The following is a 14,241-nucleotide window of genomic DNA, read 5'->3' as shown; positions in this document are numbered from 1 at the left end:
GTGCAAAGGGAGCAACCTAACAAATACATAGCTACAATATAGTCAGTAATTATAGGACGAAAGTGGAGCGATCTGACTGGCAGCCGTCCGTGACAGCGCCTCTCAACACAGTATATACTTCCCTTGGTCTCCCCCATGTTAAAACAGACAAAGTAGTAGTAAGCTAGTGATACTCAGCATCTGCAACTATTTGTGTGCGTGTAGCCAAATGAATGATGAAATCAACAAGCAAATCGTTATCTGTTTAGCAAGGTGTTTATAGAGCTGTTGTATAAAAGCCATTAAGCCAATATCACATTAATGATTGTGCTGTTGTCTTGGGTGCGAAGTCACACATCAGTGCTGTACATCATCATCACCCTCCAGTGTGATACTGCTTAATAAGTGGGGGCTATTTCAAACACTCCTCTTCTGAGTTGGTCTTGCAGGGGTGTTATGTGCAAGCTGGGATTGATTTTCTGGCTTTTTGAGAAGACCAGTCAACTGTGCACTGCAATACGGTCTGATACAAAGAAAAGCATGACTCAAGTTCACTACACATCTGGGCTTGGTTATGCGATTTAACAGTAGCCTGTAGAAGTAGAATCTCGATTAGTGGTGGGTCTTAAGTTATTTAAGGGATTAAAGGGGATCAGATGAACAGCACGGACAGTTAAATAGAGCTGGGTGTCATCTGCAAATATGTTTTTTTTGCAGTAAGTATATAAAGTGTCATGAAAGCATCACAAGATAACCTTTAGGCTTTAAGAGGATATATTCACTTAAGATATCTTCATCCAAATCTTTGGTTCAAATCACACTTAGTAGTTTTCTCCATAATCCCCCCCACCCTGCAGTATCATGAAGACAGCGTACTTTATGTTTGAAACATCTAAGCTGCTGTTGGTGCACCGATTCACAAAGCAGACCCCAATTATGATTCACTGGGCATCAAAATGAAGATTGGGTTTGACTGTAAGTGACATAAAACATTTACCCCTGGTTCATCACTGTCACAGCTGCTCATTGGGGGAATTTCCCCACACCTCTCATTTCACAACATCCTACTCCCCATCTGGTTTGGAACAGTGCGTCACGGTGTCAGTATCTCCAATCTTTTCAAAATTGCAAATGGCAAACAAGAAAGGGAGGAGGACGTGCAGACCTCCACTTTCGGCACCCAGTCGGACCAGTCACTTGAGGCTCTCGCTCTGACTGCAGGGATGACACAGACTGAGCGTCTTTGCCAGAACATTTATTAGCTAGCATGAACATTTGACTGTTCACGCAATGCCCGGAATCACTTGGGAGCTTCCCGAAACTGTCTGATTTAGTCTTCCGGTGAGACCTCATCAAGCAGTTCAACCGGAGTTTGGCATTCTTGGAAATGTGTTTGTTCACTTTCTTTCTTGGCAGAATATATGATAAATTTATCTTAAATATGAAGTAACCACAGGCCGACTTAGTTTAGCACCAAGACTGAAAGTGGGATTCTCCCCATAAATAGCAAAGAAATGCCTTCCAGCACCTGTAATACTCAATAATAACAGCAGTTATAGTTTGCTGTTTTACAGAAGTTAGTATGTGCCATACCATTATTTTGTCTCTGCTGCTTGCAACCCAATGACTTCCTGCCATGAAATAATCCCCCTGTAACACATTAATATATTTATTTGTGCCCCACAGGTGACTGATGAAAACGTAAAGGGAAAAAATAAGAAAGAAAGTTGACAATAAAACACAAAAACCTATAATAATATTAGCAAACAAAAGAAAAAACACTGTTATGGACATATAATATGATAAAAAATAAGTTAAGAACATAAAATGACTAATGACTCAAACTATAGGCTATTTGAATAAAAATCCAGGCTGAATAATGCCCATCCGTTTTTTGCGTGTTTTATTTGTACAAATTAAACAAAAAAACAAACAAACAAACAAAAGATTTTAAAAAAAAAATTAAAAAAAAGTTTTATTGGTGTTCTTTAGAAACATTGGTGGTTTTGTTAGCTTTAGACAGAACCAGACTAGCTCTTCCTTGCTTGTTTCCAGTCTTAAAGTCTTGTACTAAGCTAAATTAGCTAGAGGTAATTCATTTTGAGCATATAGACATCAAACTCTCTGCAACAAACCATGCAAGTGCATTTCCCAGAATATCAAAACTTTCTTTCATAAGTGTTTCCTTGGGAAGTGAACAAGCAGCAGTGTGACCACAAGGCAGCCTCTTCTAACCTTTAGTCCACCACCACCACGCAACCCTTTACGGCACATGTGGAACATAAACACAGCGAGGCAGACAATGTGTGAATCTACTCACTTTCACCTCGTCACAAAGGTTATCGTTTTTTTGTGGCTTGCTGTATTTCATCCCTCAATATATACAGAGGTTAGTATTTTGTCATGTGTAGGCCCCTTTATCTGTACGTCTCGCTTCCTTCCTATTCTGTGTGGGTGTTGATCCTGGTTCTGTCTCTAGTATTTACAAGGTGCTGTCAAATATGAGAAGTGACACTGTGCCTGGTGTGTATGTAGTGTATGCTTTGTCAGGTCATCATGAGTAGTAGTTATGTTTTTTCTGGCATTTGGTATCGTAAATGTCATTGAAACTGAATTACCACAACGATATGTTTGCACACACGCCTGCAGAGTGGTTGGGTTGCACTTATAGTGTAATTCCATTGTCACACTTTTTTATCTCATGTTATCTACAGCTTGTGTAATTCATTAATATGAAAACCACCGCTATCTGTTGGCATCTGTTACATTACGGTATCTATGTAGGTGAATGTAGTTGACGCATGTCTTAACCACACTTCTTCTTTTCAAGGGTTTATTGAAACCTTTCTTCAAGTTACAACAAAATAAAAAACTGTGCAGCAATCTAAAAAGAAAGGGCAATAATCATGGGCACGGTCAAAAAGTAGCGTGCCCTCCTCGCCTCCATAGTCACAACTAAACCAAAGTACGCACATATCATGTTACACACGTTTCAGCCAATAAGAAAAAAGCAGTTATTATTAACTAATAGGCAGTGGGTGCACGGGGGGGGGGTCGCGTGTGTTAAAGTGCCCTCTAGAAGTCAAAACGCATGCTAAAGTGCCCTCTTGGGAGCCAAAACGCGTGCTAAAGTGCCCTCTTGGGAGCTAAAACGCGTGCTAAAGTGCCCTCTTGGGAGCCAAAACGCATGCTAAAGTGCCCTCTTGGGAGCCAAAATGCGTGCTAAAGTGCCCTCATGTAGGCCAAAACACGTGCTAAAGTGCCCTCTAGGAGCCAAAACATGTGTTAAAATGTCCTTTTGGGAGCCAAAACGCATGCTAAAGTGCACTCTAGGAGCCAAAACGTGTGCTAAAGTGCACTCTAGGAGCCAAAATGTGTGCTAAAGTGCACTCTAGGAGCCAAAATGTGTGCTAAAGTGCCCTCTTCAGTGGTGAGAACGCACTATATGTGCCCTTTTTTTTCTCTTTTCGCCCCTGTCCTTCAAAAAGTCTGTGCACGCCACTGCTAATAGGCATTCTTATAACCTCAAATATATGAAATCAGGATAAATACAACAAATCTAAATTATTTATCACCTTATTCGCAATAGAATGGCTCTAACCGTCTCCAGAAAATATGCAGAGACGCACAGAGATAAATGTACGTCTGTGTCACTGAACAAGAAGTCAAGTCAAAATAGGGCATGTAGTCCACCAGTCGAGATATTTAATTTTCACAGCAGCAGCATGCACTTGGAGGGAGACACCCAAAAGAAAAGAAGACATGACAGGCTGCAAAGGTCACACACACACACACACACACACACACACACACACACACACACACACACACACACACACACACACACACACACACACATTAAGAACTGTGACATTGTTACATAAAGCAACCCACTGACTGTACGTATATAAAAAGAAGAACCCCTCCTCAGTAAATGCACTCAATCATCATCTGTGGGTTGAAAATCAAATTCACACAAAAGACTCAAATGTTTCCACAGGAAGCCTGCTGCTGTTAGAAGAAGGGCACATCAGATCACATGGGTCTTTGAACTTTGTGAGGGAAACCTGTGCTTTACTCTCAGACATCACGAGGAAATTTCCACCTGCTGAACCAGACAGAGAGTAGACCTTAAACTGTTTAGATCAACTGGCCTATGTTGGCTAATTTTCTGTTCTCTTTTCTTTCTTTCTTTCTTTTTCACGACACCCTGCATTCCTAATAAGGTTCATTTTCTCTACAGTCTTTGACAGAACTCACCACAACAGGAAAATTGAATTGAACAATGAGTTGCCCAGTGAAAACAAAACAGTCTGATACACCCACATTAATGTGATTTTGTAGACATCAGCATCCTTGATAAAATTATACATCAATTCACTACATAAAAACCACCCCCGCCAAGGTTGTATCATGTAGTCCATCACTCTTAAAGGTACACCATCTTTGTTTAAGGTGTTTTAAAGTGACAGTATCTTAATTTAAAACAATTAGTAAAGTAAAACTAATTATTAAAATTATTTTTACTGGCTTTTGCAACAATTAAACTAACATTATGATGTACACCAGGGGTGGCAAACTCATTTTAGTTCAGGGGCCACAAACAGCACAATTGGATCTCAAGTGGGCCGGACCAGTAAAATAATAGCATCATAAGCTATAAATAAAAAGAATAATGTTTCCTTTTGTGTTATAAGATGTTTACAATTAATGAACTATTCTTTTACAAAACATATTATGAACAATCTGAAATTTCTTGATAAAAATACATGTGCAATTTCAACAATATGCCTCTTCTGCCTATGTGGTGATGCACATGTGTACTACCTAGCGTCAATTTGCAGTCAATTTGTATATATGTAAGAAGGTGGTCAGGGTCGGATGTCACAAAAACCATGAAGTACTAAGTGTGTTTCTGAATGACACAGCTAAAGTTCCCCTACTATCACTTTGACTGGGGCCAGTGTGTGTGTGTAAGAATGTGTTCAGGAGGGACAGACACCCACGCTTCACTGTTTTACTGATGAGAGTAGCAAGGCTGCTGCTGCTGCTGCCGCCTCCTCAAACCTGTACAGAACACATGACTTCCAGGAAAACTACAAGCTTTACATTTCCCCCCAAGAAGTTCAGCTGCTGATGCCTCACGCTTTCAAGAAACTCGTGCATCCCTGCTTTTGATTGACAGGTAAGCAGGAAGGATTCTTGTTTCCTTTTTCTATATGCTCAGCTCTACTCGGCGTCTTCCCGGAAACATTGGCGTTAGTTTTTACAATGTATTGACACAGTTTCTAATAAAGACTTGTTACATTGTGTAACACAGGATTACGCAACATTAAATTTCCGCTTATGTGAACCACCATACCGTTTCATTTAAATGCCTGGACATCAATACTAGAATACAAAGGATTGCTTACACAGCATTTCTTTGTGCTGAAACAGCTTTAGTTAAACTGCATTTTTGTAAGAATGAAAAATAACTGAAGGTTAGATGGTAAGATGAGAATGATCGTAAAATGGTTTAAGAAATCTTTCTAACCTGGAAACAGTTTGTAATACTATCATCTACCACCAGCATGTAAAAGTATAATTAACAATTTTGTTCACTTGCCAAAGACACAAAACATATTTTAGATTGAAAACTCTGATTTTAGTTTAAAGTTCCTATCAGAATAACATAGCTTTAGCTTTTGTAGATCCCTAACCCTTTTTGAGAATCTTACTGTCAATGCAGACTTGTATGTGTGTATGATCCGTGTACACTTAAGATGACCTTGCCTAACAACTTAAAACAGTTAGATGTCTCCACCTTGTGGCCACCATGAGCCCATTTTAGCAGACACCTTTCCTCAGAGAGGGTGGTGGTTCAGTGTAACGCACACCGATGGTTCTTTTTGGGAGGTACTGATGACTGAAAGTGTAAACTGAAAATAAGTGTAGCACACTCTTGGCTCCATATGTAAGAACTTTTAAATATGAATATGACTTTCGGCCCCGAGGCCTTCTTCAGATTTTCCTTTCCTCATTAGAACACAAACATGCCAAGACTGTGGACATCACAAAACCAGAGACCGTTAAATTCAGGTATTACATCTTTAATTTTTTGCAAAACAAGACTTGGAATACAGACAAGCCTGGACTCAGGCAAAGGAATCATACAGTCCTCTCTCCATGCAGCGTGCTGTGTTGCACATGAGCAGAACCTCCCAAACCCTCCAGACCTGATAATGGAATGTACCATTCCCATGTTCACACATTTACCACTCCAACATTTAAAACTCAGTGCAACAGGGTACTTGTTAAAACAAATGTGCTGTCACCATTAACTTATTACAGCGAAAACCGAAACTGCTTTTCGTAAAAGGTCTTGCAGAGTAATGCTCTAGACACAAGAGCAACACTGGTCCACCACACAACATGAATGACTATTTGTTTTGCAGTTACTGCAGTTTTAAAGGATGAACAATTGAAAAGTGAGGCTAAGTGTTAGAAATCAGGGGGATCGGTGGGTTCGTTTAATCAACTTCTTCCATGCGTGAAGCATCATCTTCGCCTTCGCCTTCTAGGGGAGGAATCTCATCTGGGACGGATGTAGAGGTGGCCTCCTCAATGGGAACGTCATCGTCATCGATACCTAGACGTACAAAGACGATTATGTTAGAGATCAAAACAAGGTAAGTTTTTGAGAAACGCCACTTTAATCTCCAGTGAGTTTGTCCTTACCCAGTCCGAGTTTGATCATTCTGTAGATGCGGTTGGAGTGGGTCTGTGGGTCGTCCAGGGAGAAGCCTGAGGACAGCAGGGCGGTTTCGAACAGCAGGATGACGAGGTCCTTCACAGCCTTGTCGTTCTTGTCGGCGTCGGCCTTCTGCCTGAGAGTCTCCACGATGGGGTGGTCAGGGTTGATCTCCAGGTGCTTCTTGGCCATCATGTAGCCCATGGTGGAGTTGTCCCTGAGCGCCTGGGCCTTCATGATCCTCTCCATGTTGGCCGTCCAGCCGTAAGTACTTGTCACAATGCAGCAGGGTGAAGACACCAGTCTGTTGGACACTGTCACCTAGATGGGACCAAATGGGGACATTAAGACTAAAAACAACTAAAACTCATGCATGGTGCCAAAACAACAACTCTAGACGAGGTGAAATCAAGTTAATACATGCAGAACAGTCTTGTTAGAAACAACACACTAGCATTTCCAAGGCAACCCTTTGTTTACCAGATCCATCCATTCAATATCTAGTCTCTGCAGACCTTCGTGTTATTACATGAGAATAAAAAAAAAAGGTAACTCAGTGTTGCTGATTCAGAAATTGTAACTTCAAAGCAAACAAAAACCCAATATTCAAACTGAAACGCAGGCATGTGTTAGAGTAGTTTTACACGTCAGTTAGGTTTTCAGGTGGTTCTGGACACTCGGCATTTCCACACATCACATGGCACTGATAGCTAGTCAAAAACGTTTTAGGAGAAACTGCAAATCATCCGATGCTTGAAAACACAGTGGACCAGGTTGCATGAACTCACCACAGTACAAGTTGGGATGATTTAGAGAACCTGTTACCAAACAAAGTGCTGTCAACTACAGTTGTGAATTTTGAGTGCCTAAAATCCTACAGTTGGAAAAAAAAGGTGAAGTTTTAGATGAAATAGTTTATTTAGATCACCGACCTTCTCCACTTTCTTGTCAAGGATCTCCTTCATGAGCTTGCAGAGGCTCTCAAACTTGGCCTTGTCCTCCTCCATCTTTTTCTTCTCCTCCTCATCCTCTGGCAGCTCCAGGCCCTCTTTGGTGACAGAGACCAGGCTCTTGCCATCAAACTCCTTCAACTGCTGGACACAGTACTCGTCGATGGGCTCTGTCATGTACAGGACCTCAAAGCCACGCTTGCGGACGCGCTCAACAAAGGCAGAGTTGGCCACCTGATCCTTGCTCTCACCTAGAGATAAAAATAAAAATAAAAATTGGTCAGTGAATTTATCGAACCATTTCACTTGCAACTACCTAAAAGTTTTGCAGAAAACTGGAAACAGACTTACCAGTGATGTAGTAGATGGACTTCTGGTTTTCCTTCATGCGAGACAGGTACTCTGTGAGGGAAGTTGTCTCATCTCCAGACTGGGAGCTGTGGTAACGCAGCAGCTCAGACAGCTTCTTGCGGTTTTGGGAGTCCTCGTGGATACCCAGCTACAGGACACAATGACAGGTGTTCAATACTCAAAACTAAAAAACCAGGGGCCTGTATCCAGAGTGAGGTTAACTGATTCCTCAACTCATTTAAGATTATTCGCACCATTTCACATAAAAGCACCTTTTGCCTCATTGTTAAACCAGTTTCTCAACCTGGATTACACAGGTGAGGGTTAGTTTAGTCAAGCAGTTAAACTGGCTTTTCATAATAAAAAATAAATAAATACGCACCTGAAAGTGCCACATTACCATTACCCGTTCTATTTTATAATATGAAGCATAGTTGGTGTCTGGCTGCTGTGCTCGTTTACATTTCAAAACAATAAAAAGAGTTGCATACTGACAACTTGAGTATGTTCATGTACAGTCAGGTAACATTTTAATCATTTAGGATAACTAATACAGGTTTAGTTACTAATTTAGCAGTACTAAACATCATATCTACAAAACTAGGCGACTAGTCTACAGCACATAAGCTTTGTAACCTGTCCAGCAAGTTGTGTGCACTAGCAGATGCATCTTTGCGTGCTATTTAATAGTGGATTGAGAACAATTTCAACTTGCAACGGCTATGACTTTAAGCAAAACCAAAACCTATGACTACACTATGTTTAAGGCTGGAACAGCAGCACCCACAACAACAAAAATAAACCTTGTGAATCCATGGAGATGCCCTGAAGACACATGGAATGCAATGTGGAGGAATAACTTCATTAAAAGCTTGAATTTTTTGGTAAATTAAAATAATGAAGCAGCATGAGAAAAAGGTTTCCTTAGATACCTTGATGTTCTTGGAGAAAGCCTCGTAGAACTTCTTGTAGTTCTCCTTGTCCTCGGCCAGCTCAGCGAAGAGCTCCAGACACTTCTTGACGATGTTCTTGCGGATGACCTTGAGGATCTTGCTCTGCTGCAGCATTTCTCTGGAGATGTTGAGGGGCAGATCCTCTGAATCCACCACACCACGGACAAAGTCTGGAATAGACGGATGATATTTTACATTTAGGGTCTGTGGGTTCCTTGTAGATAAATTAATAGTCAGCTGAGAATATTTTCTTTAGTTTGGAGTGGGGCAAAGCAACTTACTCAGGTACTCAGGGATGAGTTCTTCGCAGTTGTCCATGATGAAGACTCTCCTCACGTACAGCTTGATGTTATTCTTCTTTTTCTTGTTCTCAAACAGGTCAAAAGGTGCACGACGGGGGATGAAGAGCAGGGCGCGGAACTCCAGCTGACCCTCCACTGAGAAGTGCTGTGGGGAACAATTCATTTTTATTTAGACATTTACAAACAAAATAAATCAACACCACTTTTCATGTGGATGTGTATGTAAATGCAGATTGCAAGCCTTTCTCCGCTCACCTTGACAGCCAGATGATCCTCCCAGTCGTTGGTCAGACTCTTGTAGAACTCGCCATACTCCTCGTTTGTGATGTCATCAGGGTTCCTGGTCCAGATGGGCTTGGTCTTGTTCAGCTCCTCCTGGTCGATGTACTTCTCCTTGATCTTCTTTTTCTTCTTCTTGTCCTTGTCTTTGGAGTCCTCCTCGTCGTCCGAGCCCACGTCCTCGATCTTTGGCTTGTCCTCGGCTTCCTCCTTCTCTTCCTTCTCCTCCTTCTCGGCCTTTTCCTCCTCTGCCTCGTCGTCACTGATCTCCTTGTCGCGCTCCTTCTCCACCTGCAAACCAAAAGGACAAGAGATTAATTTCACAGACAAGGCGACACTAAACCTGTCTCAACCAAAGGAAAGTGGAGCACTGGAGTATCAAATTTAAAGAAGTACTTACAAACAGGGTGATGGGGTAGCCAATGAACTGCGAGTGTTTCTTCACAATCTCCTTGACCCTCTTCTCCTCAATGTACTCCGTCTGGTCCTCCTTCAGGTACAGGATGATCTTTGTTCCACGGCCAATGGGCTCACCTGTTGACAGATTTGCCATGATCACATTTAATAAGATGAATAAATTACCCTACACTATAAGATTCATGCGCTTTCAACAACAAAATCATCATTAAGCTGAAAGAAAATAAAGATGCAAACCAAATCCATTATCTAAAATTAATAACTGTTGGTATATAAAAACATTAGAAAGTGCTGAAAATCCATGATAATTTCAAAATGTAGGGTAATGTCTAAAAAAAAAAGTCTGTCACAGTTTAAAAATTGGATATTTGGTTTATCATGACTTGATATTAAACATTTGGTGTTTTGTCTTTGAAATATTATGCAAGGACACGCACCGCTGTCAACCTTGACAGTGAAGGAACCTCCGGCAGAGGACTCCCAGGCGTACTGCTCGTCATCGTTGTGTTTGGTGATGACAACCACCCTCTCGGCAACAAGGTAGGCAGAGTAGAAACCCACACCAAACTGACCAATCATGGAGATGTCGGCTCCAGCCTAAAGTGAACACAATTATTTGAAAATTAGTAAAACATTCAAGTCAATACGACATTTGCAATTTAAGCCTATGACAGTGTATGGTTACATGGAAGTGTCCTTGTACTGCTGTATACACCATTTGTCTTCCATGCCCCATATGCTGCAATGTAGATCATGTTTCGCCGTTACCTGCAGGGCCTCCATGAAGGCCTTGGTGCCAGACTTGGCGATGGTACCCAGGTTGTTAATCAGGTCAGCCTTGGTCATGCCGATTCCAGTGTCAATGAGGGTCAGGGTGCGGTCATCTTTGTTGGGGATGATGTCAATTTTCAGATCCTTGCCACTGTCCATCTTAGTCGGTTCAGTCAAGCTTTCGTAGCGGATTTTGTCCAAAGCCTGTAAAAATGAAATGCATCAAAACTCTTGTTGGGATTTTTATCCGCATGTCCGACTGCTATCCCAATAACTTTCATTTATTAGTCATCACAGAAGCACTTTAAACCTTTAAAAAAATATATATGATGGAAGAGGAAGTGTTAAAACCATGTTCTCAAAACTTACATCAGAAGCATTGGAGATCAGCTCCCTAAGGAAGATCTCTTTGTTGGAATAAAAGGTGTTGATGATCAGGGACATCAGCTGAGCAATCTCTGCCTGGAAGGCAAAGGTCTCAGCCTCCTCCTCTTGGTGCATTTCTTCAGGCATCTGTACAAATGGAAATTAGGTCACGTTTTATCAAGTTGCCTTATATTAGGCTTTTTATTTCTAAACGGTATAAATAAATGTCAAAAAACAAACACAAATGTAGTATTGTCAGGGGTTATGAATAAAACCGACACCACAGGGCTGCCACAGAGCTCGGTCACTTCACGTGGTATAATGTCGAGTGGAGTGTGGTGTTTCGCTTTCGTTGTTCATACATTGATCTGAACAAGCCGGTTTCGTAAAAAAAAAAACTGGATCGCAGCCATCGTGTTACTACAGATCGGCGGAAGTAGCCGTTAACCAACATGGCGTCGACCTACAGACAATGGACTCCGCAAACACGTGCTGAGGAACGGCCAGAGATTAAAAACAGCGACACCGCCGGGAAATGCGGCACCGAAATGCTCACATATGGGCACAACGTTACTAACTTTGTGATGATATAATCCACGAGGGCGTCTGGCTAACTCCTCGTTGCCATACAGCGGCGTTGTCGCCCCCCACACCTTTCGAGATAATATGTAACCGGTCACTGCCCATTAGGACATGGTAGCACAGAAATCAAAAACCAAATCAGAAGCCGCACATCCATTCATACACATACATGAACCAAACCGTTGTTTTCTTACGCGTTACGTAACCGTTAACTGGCCGTTACGGTTAGAATCAACCGAAGAACAGCCAACCGTTAACGTTACATTTGAAATAGCGTTACAGAACGAAAAATAATACAGGGCTTTCGGCAGGAGGAGGAGGAGGGGGTGGTAAGTGTTTTATGATGTCGCCTGGTGGGATAAAGTGTGAATTTTCACGACTAGCTCCGTTAAATAAACCGAGTCGGCGTTGTCATCTTCACCACACCACACCTGCCTTCTTGGTGCAACCACCCCGAAGCCCAGGCATAGCAGTGCGGCAGTGTTACTGTCCTACCGCATCTAACGTTACACCACTCAGCATCACAAATTAACCCCCCGTCAATATTGAGACGATGATGAACCATAATCACAATTTCACGATTAACACTTTGAAATGCAACGTGTTATGTATGCAGATGGGTAAGTAAAATGCTAACTGTAGCCCACAATACAGCGATGATGCTAAGGTTATCGTGTGAGTCATGCGCTTTCATGGATAACATCCGTGGTACACATCAGAACCGGGTAGGAAAAGCTGCAATACACGAATAATAATGTGTTCTACACGTTAGGAAAACGCTCTTGTACATACCTTGTTTATTTCGTTGACTTTTCTTGAATATAATGCAACCAATGTGTTGTCCCTTCTGCTCTCTGACGCAGGGAAAAGGAAAGGGACTTCCTTTTAATAGACCGGAATCTTTATACACACGCGTTTCGGTGTGCGGTTGTATCCATCCGCGGCGCACCATCTACCACTAAACCTAGTCTATGGCTAAATGATAGTCACTGAATTGTGTTTTTTGTAGTGTGAAACTAAATAATAATATCTAAAATATGATGGGATTTGTTGACATGGATCTATAAATATGATTATTGGTGTAAGCTAATATGTATTATGCTTTTGTGTTTTTGTTTCCAATTTTTGTTCTTCAACTTGTTTATGTTGTGTAGTTTACAGATGAAGGAACGAAATTAAATTGTGCCTTTTTTGTTTTACATGTTTGAAATACATATTTAAAAATAATAATAATAAGGAAAGAAAGAAAGAAAAAGCAGGATTATTCCCACGCGTAGGACATCAGTGCATTGTTGTTAGATAATAATCTGCATCTTGAAATGATGACAATAGCAAATCAACCCCACACAGTGGATACAAAATCTGAGGATGGATTATTGAACTGGCCTGATTGATACACACCTAGGGGTAAAGTTGTATGGGTGTGTGGTGGGGGGACATGGGGCATACAACAAACCTAAACCTTAAGAGTTACAACTTGACTATAATGGGACACAAAATGACCACAAAGAGATGCAAAACTGCCACAAATAGACATAACAGCACTTTAAATTACTACATAGAGGCCCAACAGTACCAGATACACTGTCTCTTGAGTCTGCTACATTCAAAGTAAATGTGTATTTGTCCAGGGACCTATTTTTTCCCCCTGATTCACCCAATATGATGGTAAAAAAATAATAATAACCTCATACCTCTGAAAATACTGCAACATAAATAAGCAGGTGTATAAAGTCAATCCCAGTTGGTAGAGCATCATTGCTGCCACCCTGTGGCTGTTTACGCCAGGGAGACAGTTTTACCCAGAAACCAGATTTTTGGGAGATTGAGTAGACTCAACGCCTGCTGCCACGCACTGTTCAGGCAGACATATCGACATCAACCTAAGAGATCTGATGTGTATAATTCACTAGTACGTCATTAATTCAATGACAAGTGAGCGGAAATCGGGGATCTTTTTAATCGGACGGAGGAATATATGAAAAACTGCAGGGTGTGCTTCGTTTCTTCTAGCACTTTCCATGAAAAAAACCCGCCTAAAGTGACGTCACGGACTTGTCAGATGCAGCCCTCGCGGCACAGCTGCTGTCACAGAGAAGAAAAACACCATGGTAACCGATTACAGAAACATTAGGCGATAAATACACGAATAACTGCAAAACAACGTAATATTCATAGGTGGTGAGATTATTTCCTACATCAAAGTGAAAATGAAATGAAATACTTTAGGATTGTAGCGGCCAACAGGGAACATAAAACCTGTAAAATGTCAATTTAAAGGTAAAATACACACATCCCCAATCAAATATAGGCTATAATATAGAATAGGTAGAGCTGAAATGATTGAATATAATCAATCAGTGAATGGCCAGAAAATCAAATGGCATCTTGTTTGATAATCAGATGCTGCATGTAGTCTACTTTTATCAGTTGACTACCATGGTATAGCCTACAATTATTAAATCAGGAGAAACACCAGCTATTTAAAAGAAGACATATAGTCCAGTAATTTTAGGCCAAAAAAGGGGTCAACGTTAAACAAATTGCAACAGAAGCAA

The 14,241-nt window shown here is 41.2% G+C and overlaps 1 protein-coding gene across 1 annotated transcript; it reads right to left on the bottom strand.

The window, feature by feature from the left end:
- Nucleotides 1–6,055: 6,055 nt before the first annotated feature.
- On the bottom strand, nt 6,056–12,528 carry hsp90ab1 (heat shock protein 90, alpha (cytosolic), class B member 1). The gene is made up of 12 exons (XM_085770431.1): nt 12,476–12,528; nt 11,105–11,248; nt 10,733–10,939; nt 10,402–10,561; nt 9,948–10,081; nt 9,524–9,838; nt 9,248–9,413; nt 8,946–9,136; nt 8,014–8,161; nt 7,645–7,913; nt 6,700–7,033; nt 6,056–6,610 (listed from the first exon to the last, which is right to left on the bottom strand). The coding sequence occupies exons 2-12, from the start codon at nt 11,246–11,248 to the stop codon at nt 6,492–6,494; spliced, it is 2,187 nt and encodes a 728-aa protein (XP_085626557.1). The 5' UTR covers nt 12,476–12,528; the 3' UTR covers nt 6,056–6,491.
- Nucleotides 12,529–14,241: the final 1,713 nt, after the last annotated feature.

This window comes from Trachurus japonicus, chromosome 24 (genome assembly GCF_045865225.1).
Source record: "Trachurus japonicus isolate A0001 chromosome 24, Traja_1.0".
Classification (NCBI taxonomy): domain Eukaryota; kingdom Metazoa; phylum Chordata; class Actinopteri; order Carangiformes; family Carangidae; genus Trachurus; species Trachurus japonicus.
Note: the sequence above shows the minus strand (reverse complement) of the source record. Positions and strands in the feature narration are given on the sequence as shown.